This window comes from Bactrocera tryoni, chromosome 1 (genome assembly GCF_016617805.1).
Source record: "Bactrocera tryoni isolate S06 chromosome 1, CSIRO_BtryS06_freeze2, whole genome shotgun sequence".
NCBI classification, from domain to species: Eukaryota; Metazoa; Arthropoda; class Insecta; order Diptera; family Tephritidae; genus Bactrocera; species Bactrocera tryoni.
This window is the reverse complement of record NC_052499.1, coordinates 38953082-38968220: the sequence shown is the minus strand read 5'-3', so window position 1 is coordinate 38968220 and position 15139 is coordinate 38953082. Positions and strand designations below refer to the sequence as shown.

At 37.8% G+C, this 15139-nt stretch overlaps 2 protein-coding genes across 2 annotated transcripts in view; both read left to right on the top strand.

Annotated features, from left to right (window-relative positions):
* The window catches only part of LOC120767214 (disintegrin and metalloproteinase domain-containing protein 12), a 118763-nt gene extending 107563 nt beyond the window's left edge, over nucleotides 1-11200 (top strand). The window contains exons 7-10 of the mRNA XM_040093030.1: nucleotides 2851-3049; nucleotides 3121-4281; nucleotides 4348-4480; nucleotides 7281-11200. Coding sequence (XP_039948964.1) covers nucleotides 2851-3049; nucleotides 3121-4281; nucleotides 4348-4480; nucleotides 7281-9276 — 3489 coding nt within the window. The 3' untranslated portion in view covers nucleotides 9277-11200. The remainder of the gene's footprint in view (nucleotides 1-2850; nucleotides 3050-3120; nucleotides 4282-4347; nucleotides 4481-7280) is intronic.
* A 2630-nt stretch (nucleotides 11201-13830) lies between these two features.
* Nucleotides 13831-15139, top strand: part of LOC120782656 (methionine--tRNA ligase, mitochondrial) — a 41059-nt gene continuing 39750 nt past the window's right edge. Inside the window, exons 1-3 of the mRNA XM_040115029.1 lie at nucleotides 13831-14018; nucleotides 14080-14360; nucleotides 14413-14835. Of these exons, the coding sequence (XP_039970963.1) occupies nucleotides 13925-14018; nucleotides 14080-14360; nucleotides 14413-14835 (798 nt within the window). The 5' untranslated portion in view covers nucleotides 13831-13924. The remainder of the gene's footprint in view (nucleotides 14019-14079; nucleotides 14361-14412; nucleotides 14836-15139) is intronic.

Genomic DNA, 15139 nt, shown 5'->3' with positions numbered 1-15139 from the left:
TAGTTATAATATAGTATGACAGATGAGAACATTAGATCGATTAAGATTTCTTTCAAAATATCTTACGTTAAGTTTTTTGTTTCTTTAAACTTTTGCAGTTCAGGACCATAAAAACCTTTAATGCTCCTATCCGCATAAATAACAAGAAAGTATATCCTAATGAAACATGTTTTGAGGTTAGAAAAGTTTTAGAACACAATATTATTTATTGTAGCTCAACTTAAAAAGAATATTATCTGTTTCAAGATCTTGATAATGATCTCAAAAGAGATGGCAACTATTAAAATCTTATGAATATAACACAAAAGCGCCAAAACCATAGTAATCTATCATCCGTAATCTTCTACATCCAATTCAAAACCTACATATCGTATTAGTAAAAAAAAAATAAAATTACCCTCAGAGTACGAGAAAAACACTAAAATCTATGGAAATGCTGTGCGCTTAAGGGGGTAGTAAGGTTAATTCGAGCGAAAAAAAAGCATATTTTCAATAATTTTTTTTTAAGATACAATCAATATTTATTTATTTGTATAATTATAGCATAATTACACCATGTTAAGAGAATATTCTGTGAAAGTTTGATAGAAAAATATTAAAAAATGAACAGGTGACAGAGAATCTTCGCAGACGTTCCAAAAAAAATTGATTCGCGGTGAACCGCATAACTCATGACTGGATCATCTGTAATTAAAAAACCAAATTTATTTGATAAGTTGATAAGTTTCCTCAGGTACGCTGTCGAGTTTTTTTTGTTTTAATGATTTTTCAATTTTTTACAATGCTCGGAACTCAAAACACTGATTTTTCATCAAAAAAATCAGAAATTTTGTTGTTTAAAAATAAGTTAAAATTAAAAAAAAAAAACTCGACAGCGTTACGTCACAATTTATGTTAAGAAAAAGTGTGTAAAATTTCAAAAGGATCAGTAGATTTTGAGCTACAGAGTTCACCGGCTTCGAAAAAGTGAAGTGTGAGAAAAACACGTTTAAAGTTTCACAGCCGCTCACAATCAAATCGGAGAGCGGAGACTTACAAGTGTATATCTCCGTCAATTTTGCTTTAATTCTCAAATTTTCACAGAAAAATCTTAAGATATTGTACATTAATATAAAATAAAAAAATGCAAAAAAAAGTACCTTACTACCCCGTTAAAAATAGCAAATTTCCAAACACATTAAAGTCTTAAGTCTTCTGTTTATAATAATTTAAGGGGTCAGTAGGATAATCTGGCCTGTTTTTTTTTATAATTTATTTTTCATAGAAATTTTTATTCTACAATAGAACTTTTTTCACATATCATGAGGTACTTATATCGTGGAGTGTATGTATAAACAAATTTTTTCGGAATTTTTTGATGATATCTGTCGGAGAAATGGCTGGGTGAATGAGATGCGTTTTTTCGGCGGACACGATTCTCATGTTTATTCTTAAAAAGTACGTGAATGGTTATCGTCCCTACTAGAATCATGAAATAAATTTGATAAATAAAAAAGTAATTAACGTTTTTTTTTTTTAATTCTTCCCCATGTTTTTTTTACATACATTTTGTCATAACATTGTCAATAAATTATGAATGGCTATAGGGACGATAGCCAGGCGTTTTGTGAACATTTAAAAAAACTAAGCAAATCGGTGGAGTAGTTCGACCGAAATCATGTCCGTTAGTTTAAAAAAGTGTGTTTTGAGAAAAACGCGTTTAAAGTTTGAGGTGTGCACTCCGAGCGCTCCGAACGTCGAGCGGTATTATTATTTTTTGGGCCTTTTTTGAAACATTCCAATGGTAAAGTGGGTTTCTACATTATTTCTAAGTGTATAAGGGAACAGAAAATGAAAAAAAAAGTTCTTGAGAAAAGATTACCCTACTGACCTTTTAAAAAAAATTATGTAAACAAAACCCAACTGATTCTAAGCGATACATCATTCACTTCAGAATATACGAGTGGGCCTATTTTTTAATTTTCACATTTTTCGTTCTCATGAGGAATATGAAATTATGTGAAAGAAAGTCTTTGAATGAAAATAAAGGGTTTTTCAAGAAGAATTAAAAGGCGCATAAGTTATGACCAAGTATTTAGCTTTATTATAAATATGAGGATTTGCTTTATTTCTTAGGAATTGAGGCCGTCAGTAATAACGCGCCGTATCCATGTCTTCTAAGGAGTCAATAGTCTCGAGCTTATCTGCGCGGATAAGCGACTTCACATAATTCCACAATGCACAAAAAAATGCAACAGCGTTAAATCGCACGATCTTGGTGGCCACAAGCCCACGACACGAGATAATGCGCTCATCAGAAATGTGTTTCAATAAATTGATTATTTTGCACATCAACATCTTCCTATCGAGACACGAAAACGTCATTAATCATGGATATATAGCGTTGCGGCTTCATTTTTGAAGACATATAAACCAATGAATCACTGTGCCTGTAGAGCACACCAAATAGTAGCTTTTTGAAGATGTAACAGCGTCTAAACAAAGTTTTGATGATTATTATCACTCAAAATGCGACAATTTTGTTTTTGATGTAGTATTAAACCGAAAGTGAGCTGCGAAAATCTGGATCGGTGATCATCTGGTTTTGGTTCCATTCACCGAACGTGCGACGTGCTTAATGGACTTCAGCCAAACCCAACATTTCAATATCGGTTCCACAATGTGAAATTTTCAGGCCTTCAAAATAGATGTGTTAATTTGACCTCCAATTTTAATAATTTTAAATAAACCAAATAGACTAAATTCTAGTTACTTTCTTAAAATAATTCTGAAACAAAGGGTTAAAATTACCTAATTAACCAACTTTACACTTAATGAATTGCTGTAATTTTTATTTTTCTTTCCCTCAAGTTATACGTACCATTGAATATCTTTGTCGCTCTGGTGGGTGTGGTCATCTGGAACGAGTACAATGAGATTGAGTTTTCTACTGATGGAGATCTAACGCTCCGCAACTTCCTCAACTATCGGCGAACCAAACTGGTGCTGGACCATCCTAATGATAATGCGCAGTTGCTGACCAAAGAGCAATTTAGCGGCGGCGTTGTTGGTAATTAACGATTGCAACTGTGGTAACAAAACTTATAGACAAATATATAATACATTTCATTCCACATATAGGCAAAGCGTTGAAGGGACCCATTTGCACGCACGAGTACTCGGGTGGCGTTTCGAATGAGCACAGTCAAATTGTAGCTGTTGTGGCCACCACAATGGCGCACGAAATGGGCCACAACTTTGGCATGGAGCACGATTCGTCCGACTGTAAGTGCCAGGATGAGAAATGCATAATGTCAGCTTCGTCCACATCTGTGGTGCCGGTGCATTGGAGCAGTTGTAGCATTGACCAGCTGAACATAGCTTTTTCGCGTGGCATGAACTATTGCCTACGCAACAAACCCACCAAGTTGTTCGAGTCACCGCAATGCGGCAACGGTTTCGTGGAGCCCGGCGAGCAATGTGACTGTGGGCTGCCCAACTACTGTGAGAATACCTGCTGCGACCCGTACACTTGCATGCTGCACACAAACGCGTCTTGTGCCACTGGTGAATGCTGTGATTTGAGTACATGTCGTCCCAAAGCGGCCGGACAGGCATGCCGTGTGGCCGAAAACGAATGTGATTTGCCCGAATACTGCACCGGCGAGTCGGAATACTGTCCGGCAGATGTGTTCAAACGTGACACCGAAGAGTGCGACAGCGGACAAGCTTATTGCTTCCAAGGAAATTGTCGTTCGCACTCGCAACAGTGTCGCATACTGTGGGGACCGACCGGTGAGAGCTCAGAGCATTGCTACAGCAAAAATGTTGAAGGCAAGCGTGGCGGCAATTGCGGCTTCGATCGCATCAACAACACATTTATTCGGTGCGAGGACGAGCACGTACGTTGCGGCATGTTGCATTGCCGGCATTTGAATGAACGGCTAGAATTCGGCATGGAATCGGCTGCAGTGCTGTCGCATTCATTCATCAATCATGAGGGCAATATAGTGCCGTGTCGCACAGCGCTGGTCGATTTGGGGCTACAAAGCACAGATCCCGGACTTACGCCTAATGGCGCCAAGTGTGGCGAAGACAAAATGTGTGTCAACCAAAAGTGCCTAACGATAGAACGTGTACGTGCCACAGGGCTCGGCAGGCAGTGTCCAGATAATTGTAATGGCAATGGTGTATGCAACAGTCTCGGCAATTGCCACTGCCATGTAGGCTACTCGGGCACAACATGTCGCCTGCCAGGACCTGGCGGTTCAATCAACAGTGGACCAGCATCGTCACCGACCAGTAAGTCCAAGATATTAATTTTTCACAAAATGTGTTCATACATTTCCGTTTCTTTCGTTTCAACAGGTCATCAAGCTTTCCAGAACTTCATGTACATCTTTTTCTTCGCCGTTATACCGTTTATGGTGTTCATTATCTGGCTCTCTTACTATATACGCAATCGGCGCTTCTTCATTGGCGGCAAGCTGGCTGAAAATATGTATGTATCCACGCCGCACAAGTCGGTGTGCTCATTTACCACTTCCACTAGCAATACAACTTCCTCCCACTCTTCCAATACTTCTTCTAACTTATCTTCTTCTTCAACTGCATCTTGTGTTTCGTCTGCGAGCGCAACTAAAAAACTAAAAGGCACAACACTAGGGTCCTGTGCCAAACGGGGCCAACTCAAACATTCAAACACATTCCACACAAGCACACAAGCGAAACCGTACACTAGCACGAACACGACAACAAAAACAACAACAGAAAGTCAAAAACTAATCAGTCAAAGTGCATCCACTAATAATCTAGCGCGCATCCATAACAATTTGCATTTATCTAAGAGTAAAACTAATGAAGATTTCAATAGCACTAAGCCCAGTAATAAAATCGTATCGGTGGCGGAGATAAAAAAGAATTTCACACAAAATAGTAATCTAAACAAAACCAAGTCGGCAGCAACACCAACCAAAATACCAAGCATACCAGCAAGTAATGCTTCTGCAGCCACTCCGACAACTACACTAAAACGTAAACTGAAAACACCAACCAATCACCAAACACTCCCGACGAGAGCAAATCAACATCACATTCCGGATGACGATAGCTCCACGGGTAACACACTCGCTAACGGTCAGACTAATACTATGCGTCGCAAGCTAGAAATTACCGATATACGCTTGCAGGCAACGACTAATCCGCATGCGCTGTGCGACGGCGCACAGTTCATAGCCAGTGATCGCGATAGGTGTGTCCAAAAATTGGTTAGCCAATACCAAAAAACCAATTAAACTAGCTTTTAGCCATTCGCTGGCGCTAATTGAATGAAATAAAATTTGTTGATAAATACGCAAAGATTTGCATTATCTGTGCCGATAAAGAATATCTGTTGCAGTCAGCATTAAAACTAAAAATTTTTGTTAAAGTGAATTTGAGCCTCCCTTTTCGGCACAGATATGTTTGTGTAAATAAAGATATTGGAATTCTGACAAAATGAATAAACAAATTGGTTGCTGTTGCTGCTTTGTAGCTGAACACTTGTCGCTTGAAATCCCGTTATATTCGCATGTGCTTTCAATTCATTACATTAATTATTTGCGAATTATTTAAGGTGTTAAAAGTTTACTGTCTGATGTGCATGTCTTTCGAGTTCTGTAAATTAGTTCTAAGTTTGTTGAGTGATTAAAATTTTATTTTTCAAGAAATCTAATAATTTATTTTACCGTTTGACGTATAAATAAATAAATTTTAATATTTTTTGTTCAGCGCTTCCATCAACAATATAGGTAATATAAGTGAATTAATACAACAAAAGCAATGCACCCAAATGAATTAGTGGCGATGAAATTTGGCCTTTATTTTGTTGTTATATAAAATAGCAATTTATCGATTTTTTCATATACAGTGAAACTGTGAGTGATATTACGGATAGTCTTCATAACCGGACAGCTCCCATAACTGGACAAATTTCATGAACACAATGTTTTCATTCATATTTTCTTTTGATCGGACATGAAAAGGATTTGGCCGGACACGTACACTATTTTCGTAATATTTCCTTCAAATTATCTCTGATAAACGGACAAGTTTCAATTAAATTTTTCAACAAAAATGTGTACAACGTATGGTTCGCGTTTTTTTAGAATTCTTATTAATTATTCTTAAATGATCACAGAAAATCAAATTATCTTGCGCCAGCGCCATCTGGTTGACTGTGGCCCAATGAAAGTTTAATGAATATTTGTCGTTTATTCACTTCTGAATGACATTGGATCGCATTTATTTGTTCAGTATTAATAAGTTACATCTTTTGACTCAAGAATACATTGAACACACATTTTTGCCAACCATACGTGAACAACTCTCATAGCCGGACAAAAACACTGCGACGGCGAGGAACTTCGCTGAATACATAAAGTCCTCGTATATTTGTCTTTCGTGCTCCTTTGAAAATCAATCGTATGGTGTAAAACTCAGAATTGGTCATATATCATAAATAACTTCATTGCTAATTAAGAGAAATTTAAAGTCCCTTAGAAGCGGCTCAAAGATGTTTTATAGTTCACTTTAAAAACGCAATTTTGTTACTTACAAATTACTAAATTACTGAGTCGAATTAATTTATATATATATATATATGTATGTATATATATATGTATGTAGTTTATGTGGTATTTATTATTGTTTTTGCAGTTTATTTACTAGTACTTTTTTAATATTTATTTAATGTCTCTAATAATTCGTCTGTAAAGTTAGACCTAACTCTTAAGTGTACTTATATGTATATGTATGTATGTGTAGCTTTAAATAAAATGTGATGTTGCATCAATTTATATTGCTGTTTTTCAAACCTTTCTGTTCGACAAGTCCATCCTTATTGTGAGTGTTTTAAATAACCTTTCTTAGATTGCATGACTCTAGCATTTTTTATTGAAAAGAAATTGGCTGTGGTGTTGGTTAACATGCAAGCATACTTTTTGCGATGATTTTTACAATTGGCTGTGGTATGTGTATTTTCTATAACATTATATAACATTTATTTATTTTAGACTAACAATTAACTTTTACTAACTCATATTTTATAATTAAGAAGCAATAATAAGTAAGAGCTTCAAAAACTCTAATAAATTTGTCGATTCGTAAATTTATGTTATACTAACATAACCTACAAATAAAAATACACCATCATACAAAACAAAAACATTTTTACATTCATTCCCCAATATTATCAAACTTCTATATGCACGCTTGGTTTATCCATAACTGATTGTTTTTGTCGCTCTGTGCTCTTGTTACAGCATCAAAGCGGCCAGCGCCAAGCAAGCACCCGCTCGTCCTGATCACGGTCCCCATGGCGGTGGTGTAGGCGGCAACGCCGGACACAGCCTGCCCAAGTCTACGCCCAGCAGTACGGACGATATGAATTCCGCGCTGCTGAAGTCCCCCAGCGACTCGAATGACACTTCCGTTGGCAATGGCATGTTTGGTAAATTCAAAGGCTTTACCCTGCGTCCTCTCAATGATACCACTTCACCGACCAACAACTTCAATGCACCAAATGTGGCTTATGTACAGCCCACGGTACAGGACACAGCCGCAATGAATGGCGGTGTACCACAACGCTCTGCGCCACCACCACCATTGGTCAAAGGTAAATCGGTGGATGCGGTACAACCCACACGTTGGGCGCCACCGCCACCAGTGGGCGTGGCAACTGCACCAGCATTACCACCACCGAATCCCGGCTCGAATGCGCGCCCGATCATATCGATGCCGGTGTTGGAGACCTCTACAATGACGCTGCCACTAAAAAAGTCGAGCGGTGAGGTGTCGCCAACGCCCTCCGCACCCTTACCATCCAGTCAATCAGGATCGTTACCGCGTCCAGCGCCACCACCGCCGGTGCCTTTACATGCAGACCCCAAGTTGAATGTGAAACGCGATGGTACCATAAGGCGTATTGCATCTTTTCTAAAGAAGGAGGAGAAGGCACCGTTGAAGGAGAAGACTTACATCGATCGCGAGAAATTGAAGAATATCGAGATATCAGCACCAATGCCAGTGGCACCGCAAGGCGAGTCTTCCAATTCGGACTCAGAGACTACGCCTAAGGAGGAGGAAACAAAAAATTTAGTAAAGCGTGCACAGTCAATGCGTTCTCCAACGAAGAAAACCAACGTGCAGACATTCGGTTCTATGCGTTACGCACCGGGTAGTGCACGACCAAAGAGTGTAGCGGCTGCCGCGGCGGCTTCGCGTCCAAAAAGTCCACCGCCACGCCCACCACCGCTGAAGAAAACTAATTCGACAACTTCTTCCGGCTACGCACTGCCTGTTGCCACTGCCAAGTCTAACGTGGAGAACACATATGATGATTGTGAGTTTGTCGAACAGCCGCTGACCACTGTAGGCGAGTCGAGTGAAGCGGACTCACCCACTTCTACCGATAATATATACTCCGTCATTGACGAAATACCGCCCGCTGCACAAACTGTTAAGCGAAGCGATTTCATCAATGAAAGCACTGACATGGGTCTGCTTGGCGAGATTGTGAACGAAATTGAGAAGCGCAATGGCGACTCAATCTACAGCGCGTCAACGCTGGTAAAGAACAAGCCGCAATCAGCGGAAGAAGTAAAAAATACAGCCGCTGATGTGAAAACGAAACCAAATGCCACAAACAGCATTAGCACAAATCATGACGCCAATGTATCAGTGGAAGCTGCAAAACCGTCGGCAAGCGCAAATACAGTTACAGCGCAGACTGTGCCTACATATTTGCGCCCGGCGCCTGTGAACGCGCCAGTTGCGCGAGTAGCGCCTACGCGTGCTGATCTAACGTCCTCCACAGCATTCTCTAGCTTTAAGCCCACTAGCTTAAGCGCAGCGCCCACAGCAGTTGGTGGCGCAGCTGCTGCCAACAAGAGCAGCACAACTGCCGCCAATCGCCTCAGCGGCGCCAACAGCACCAGCGGAAATGCTGCGACGACAAGAAACAGATCCTTCGCCAAAACACCTGTCGCCGCAAATTCAACCACAACAACAACACGGACAACAAACAGCAGTAATAGCACAGCACTGCCGTCCGCCACAATCACAAAACCAAAACCGCTCTCCGCGAAACCCTCATTCAATAGTCAAAAGAAAGTAACACCCGCGCCCAGTGTGGGCGCTACAGGGGCACGCTTAGCAGCCACCGGTACGCCGCGAACGGCGCCCACTGTAAAGTCAGGAAACATTGCCTCCCTCACGCAACGCTTCGAAAAGGGTGCGACAACCAATGCGAGAAAGTAAAATGGATGGTGCGCTCTTATTTTCCTCTGGCAGCTTTTTTGATGCATTTGCACTGATTTCTTTCAAATGGCCCATAACACACAAACCAAACTGATATTTATTCTGTGCGTGTATATTTGCTAATGCTAGGAAATAGTTTCTAGGAGCTCGACCGAAGTGTTTTAGGGTTGTTTGCGCCATACTACCATATGATTAATGCGATAATTGTACATTACACATTATGATATTGTAATAAAATTTAAACGAAGTATGCAAAATTTATAAAAATTAAGACGAGAGATAAACTAAATCAATTCAAAAGTGATATTCATTCCTTGGCATATTGTAGCGTCGAACGAATTCGTTGTAGTTGTATTGTATGTATGTATATTGTACGAATATAGTGCACCTAACTATGCTAAAACTATATTTTTTAAATTAGTTTATATAGAACGACATATGTTTTTGACCCCAAATATGTGTGTTAGCTTTATGATAATAAATTGAACCGTTAGATTAAGTTTTGTAAATTATATTGTTAATTGAAATAAATATTGGCATGCAAGCAGTGAGAATTTTTATTTTCAAGAATCTCATATTAATTATATTAAGTGTAAAAATTGTATCAAAGCTTCCGCGAGAAGAAATCTATTATTGAAATTTTATTTTTAAGTAAAATATTTTTTTTTAATCGTATCGCTTCCTCTTCATGTAATATAAGTCAAGTATAAATAATATTGAAAACACTGCCTGTTTATGAAGAAAAAAATGAATTTTTCAACTCTGACACAAAAAATATCTCATAAAATTTGGCGCCAAATTAGCATATTAAAGGTCCGGTAGTCTACAAAGTTTCTTATATGTAAACAATAACCTTTGATTTTACTACTTTTTTTACTTTCGTAACTTGCTTTTACTTTGTTTTAAGTGTGCGGTTGAAGAGCGTATTCACTTATTTCACGTGTAGTAAAAAATATTAGAATCTTCCGTTAGTTTCTGTGAGTTTTCTTTTCACTGAACATTACTGCCTTAAATTAAGATTGCCACAGCAGTGAACCCTGGCAGCTTTTTAGCTAGCTAGCTAGCTCTCAAGATCGACTATAACAGCTGATGCTGTAACGTGCTCAAAAAGCAAACGAATCTAATCTTTAATTTTTTGTTTGTTAATTTTCATAACGAACTGTTTTTAATATATTAAACTAAAAACGAAGCCAAAGAAATCATAAAGTGCACTGAGATTTCTTTCGCTGTTATAAATAAGCGAGTTTATTAAGTGAAAACAGTAAAAGAATTAATTATGTAAAGTAATATTAGTAAATAGCAACATTTTGTTGAAACTAGATAAATATTTTCGCATTCAAACTAATTGTCAATTGCCTGTACAACCCAAAACGAACATAAAAAAATTTCGTTCGTTAATTCCGAAAAATATATATCCCACTAAACTCCTTATATGGTATTTGAAATGCGCATAGCTTACTAAATTAATGCAATTGTCTGAATTTGTAAGCACTTTTGCAATTAAACTGCAATTAGTTTACAAACATGCAGAAATATGCAAAACCTAGGCACACACACATACGTACCCATATACATACTCGACTATATCAAAACTAAATTAAGACACTTAATCTTAATGTATGCATTTTGCTAGTAACTACATGTCAATCTGAGTGTGTTGCGCGCATTCCAAAATTATTGCTTTGCGTGCAAATTGAAATTGCAAAATTAATTATACAAACAAGCATAAATATTTAAATTATTACCTACTATTAGTCTTGAAGTTATTGAATTGTGTTATTTAAAGTAAAAAACGCAAATATAGCTATACAAAATGTAATACAAATTATGAATACTTATGACAAGTGAAACTGTATATTAATTATAACTACATAGATACAACAAAAGTGATGACACAAATAAACTACTTTTTCATAAAACTTAATGTAACGAAATCGCGGTTGTTTTCATTATGTGCGCCAAATTTATTTAGAGTATTTAAAAGCTGAAAATCGCTCGAAAGCACTCCAGCGTCTATACTAGAAAGTATAGGTCAGAGGAACTTACGCACAGACGAATCACAAATGGCTAATGGAATAGCCGCCGGAATCCATTGCTCGGAGCTGGATCTCATGCGACCATAAAGTTGGCGGAATACTGCAGTATCTTCCCAAATGAAGTCTTTGCGGTTAGGAAAGCGTTTGAGATAGCTAAAAACACTGGAAACAACGTAAAGAAGACCAACATGTATGTCGATATCCATTGAACCGAAGTTATGTGATAATGATGCATAAAAAAAGCTATATTATGTCGCTATTGTCGTGAGTTGAAGTTTTGAAATTTGATATTATCGACATCATCAGCATCAAAAAAACAGAACTGCTAGATTATAGGAATCCAAGCAATACACTATTCACAAGTGCATTGCAGCAATATGTACGAGTTTAACTGAACCCGGACATGTAACCAGCTAACAGTTTGCTAGTTCTTCCTAATAACGATGCTTCATATAAACAACCTTCAAAAGTTTATTTACGGTGATTTAGTCATGATTTTGATCGGTCAATTTTATGCTTTAGTGGTTGGATCTGAAAAATTTGTTCGGAGATTGAAGAGTTATCTTTGATGAATAAATAAAAAGTTTTACAATTTGTATGGGAGCTATTAGTGGTCCGTTCGGAACAATTTGTGAAAATATCTTTTCAAATAAAGAAGTTGTATGTACAAGAACTTAATTTTGATCGGTTAGTTTATATGGTAGCTATATGCTATAGTGGTTCGTTATCGGCGGTTCCAACAAATGAGCAATTTCTTGATGCTCTTTCGGGTCGATATCTAATAAACTGAGGGATTAGTTCCGGTGTATACAAACGGAAAAACATGTAAGGCTCCATCGAATCAGCTCTCTGATCATTCATACATACATATACATATAATCTTGATCTTTTATCTTTTCGTAATATTTAAAGAAACATGTTCACATTTCTATTAAAATATAAACCATAGTGACTTATATAAATGATTTAAAGACAGCTTGGAATACGGAAATCACTAAATGGATTCACTGAAATCAGCGAAACGTCTGAGCTAATATCATTTAGTTTTGGCATTGAACTAAAGCATACTTGAGAACATTTTCTGTACAATTTTCTAAAGTTTAATTAAAATTCAAGTGATATTTTCGAGATAAAACCCATCCGAAGAACAATAATTGTTATATACAACATATGGGGCGGGGGGTATTTCGTGGATCGATGAAACCTGTTTTCGTCACGAAACTACTGTATATCATACTCGTACATAAAACTGTCTGTTATTAAAAGCCAGTTTTTAAATGTTTGTGTCATGCTTTGGAGTCTCTTCTTTTTCATATACATATTTGTTTCAATGTCCTTATTGTTTCTTCTTTAAATAATGTAAATTAAATACAGTGAAGTTCCCCAATACGGAATAGAGATTTCGTCTGCTCGGTTTAGTTACTTGGTGGTAGGTTTTCGTTGTCACCAAATAAGAGTTTCGCATCCACTTATTAGAGCTTTTTATTGTTTTCTTTACACTTTCGTTCAGTAATTCAATTTTCTTGTCCGTTATCGAGAGGTCTGCATCCGCTTATGAAACAAACATAAAAAGTAGTAAAAGAAGCATCCACGTCCGGTCAAAAGAGTGCTCGCAAGTTGAGGTTTCACTGAATATGTTATCGCTTTCAGTTTTCGGCAGCAAACTCTATTTGTATAAGGTTTTGTTCTGGTATCTTCATATTCATTTTTATGCAGGTTCCATAAAGATTTTAGATTGATATCTCAGATGGGCAGACGGACATCACTAAATCGATTCGCCTCGGCACGCTGATCATTTATACATAGTACTTTCTCTTCTGGGTCTTATATAAGTATTTCGACTCCTGAGGCGTTAGCGAGCATTTCTTTCTTTCTTTATTGGCGTAGATATCGCTTAAACGGTTAGAGTCGAGTTTACAACAGCACGCTAGTTATTCTTCCTTTTCGCTGTTTGGCGCTAATTCGAGATACCAAGTGCAGCCAGGTCCTTCTCCACCTGATGTCTCCTACGGAGAGGAGGTTTTCCTCTTTTTCTGCTTCCCCCGACGTATACTGCGTCGAATACTTTCAGAGCTGGAGTGTTTTCGTCCAGTCGGACGACATGATCTAGCCAGCGCAGCCGCGGTCTCTTAATTCCCTGAACTCAGTCGATGTTGGCGTATATCTCATACAGCTCATCGTTCCATCGATTGCGGTATTCGCCGTTGTCAATGCGCAAAGGACCATATATGTATATGTATATAAATTTAGGTGCAAAAAATATATTGTTTATGGTTAAGAGAAAAATGTAAAACAATGTGTATTTGTTTTGGCATAATGTAGCTCCTCATAACATTCTTATATATGCCTCATTTAAAAACGAATGTAACCTCGATATTTGATTTTCCATTCACTTCAATTAAAACCCCTCTGACGTGTTTGATTTGTCTGTTTAGTGCTGAAAAATACAACTCTGCCTTGTTATTTGGTTTGTGCCTTGACTAAGTAAATATGAAGCAGCTGTTTTACAGCTGGTAAATAAAGGACCGGCACATTTTTGATTACCCAACTTATATCAATAGTGAAAATAGTGAAATTTACTGAATTAAATGTAGCAATTTTAAAATAAAATAATGTTTATTAATAAATTGTGTACCGTGCGTCGTTACTGCGCGCAAGTCAGCCAAGATTTTTATGCAACAACGCCTATCTTCTACGTTAATGCCGGTTAGTATATCGAAAAATTCTAAACAGAAGTATATTTATTGTTATTGTTCCGAATCACCAGCGCCCCACATTGGACATCTTTATTCTGCTGTTATAACTGATGCTATGTGTCGCTATCAACGTTTGAAACACCCTGAGCAATCAGTTCATCTTTGTACTGGCACTGATGAGCATGGCACAAAAATCCAACAAGCTGCAGCAACGCAAGGTGTACCAGTTGCACAATATTGTGACGACATATCAGAACGTTACAGGTATTTATTCCGAGAAGCTGGTATAAACAACACAGATTTTATACGCACAACGGAAGAACGGCATAAGCAGGCGGTGTCCCATTTTTGGGTGTGTTTTTAAGCATTAATCTATATAAATAATCAATGATTTTCACTTCCAGCGCACCCTGCACACACGTGGTCATATTTATTCTGCCGCTTACAGTGGTTGGTACTGTATATCTGATGAGACTTTCCTTACAGATTCTCAATTGCGCTTAGACTCGCCGACTGGTGCGCGCTTTTCTCTCGAGTCTGGTCATCCTGTTGAATGGACAGAGGAAACAAATTACATGTTTCGTTTGTCAGCCTTGCAAGATGAGGTGCTCTACTGGGTTAAACAGGGTGGCCGCATACGTCCTGCTAAATTTGAAAAGATTCTTTTGGATATGTTAAGTGAACCACTGCCAGATGTTTCCGTTTCACGTCCTGCAAATCGTGTGCATTGGGCTATTCCAGTGCCAGATGATCAATCGCAAACGGTCTATGTGTGGTTAGATGCTCTCATAAATTATTTAACTTCTGCTGGATATCCCGATGAAAAGGTGAGTGAAGTTGTCTCATAATCCTATCTTTGTACATTGGGCAAAAATAGTAAGACTTTTCAATTTAAATTTAGCGCGAAAACATCTGTGCAAAATGTCACATCAAAATAATCAGTTTAGTATACGCTTGTCTTTGTGAAGTACATTAAGTGCATTCGGCGATTTTAACGATGAGTGAAATTTTATTGTAAGGATAATTGATAAGATACTTATATATGTATATCATAAGAAAAGTGAAAGCACGACTGGTTCCAAAACCACTCAATTTGTTCGAGAAACGGTCGCGTTAACGACAGTAAAACAC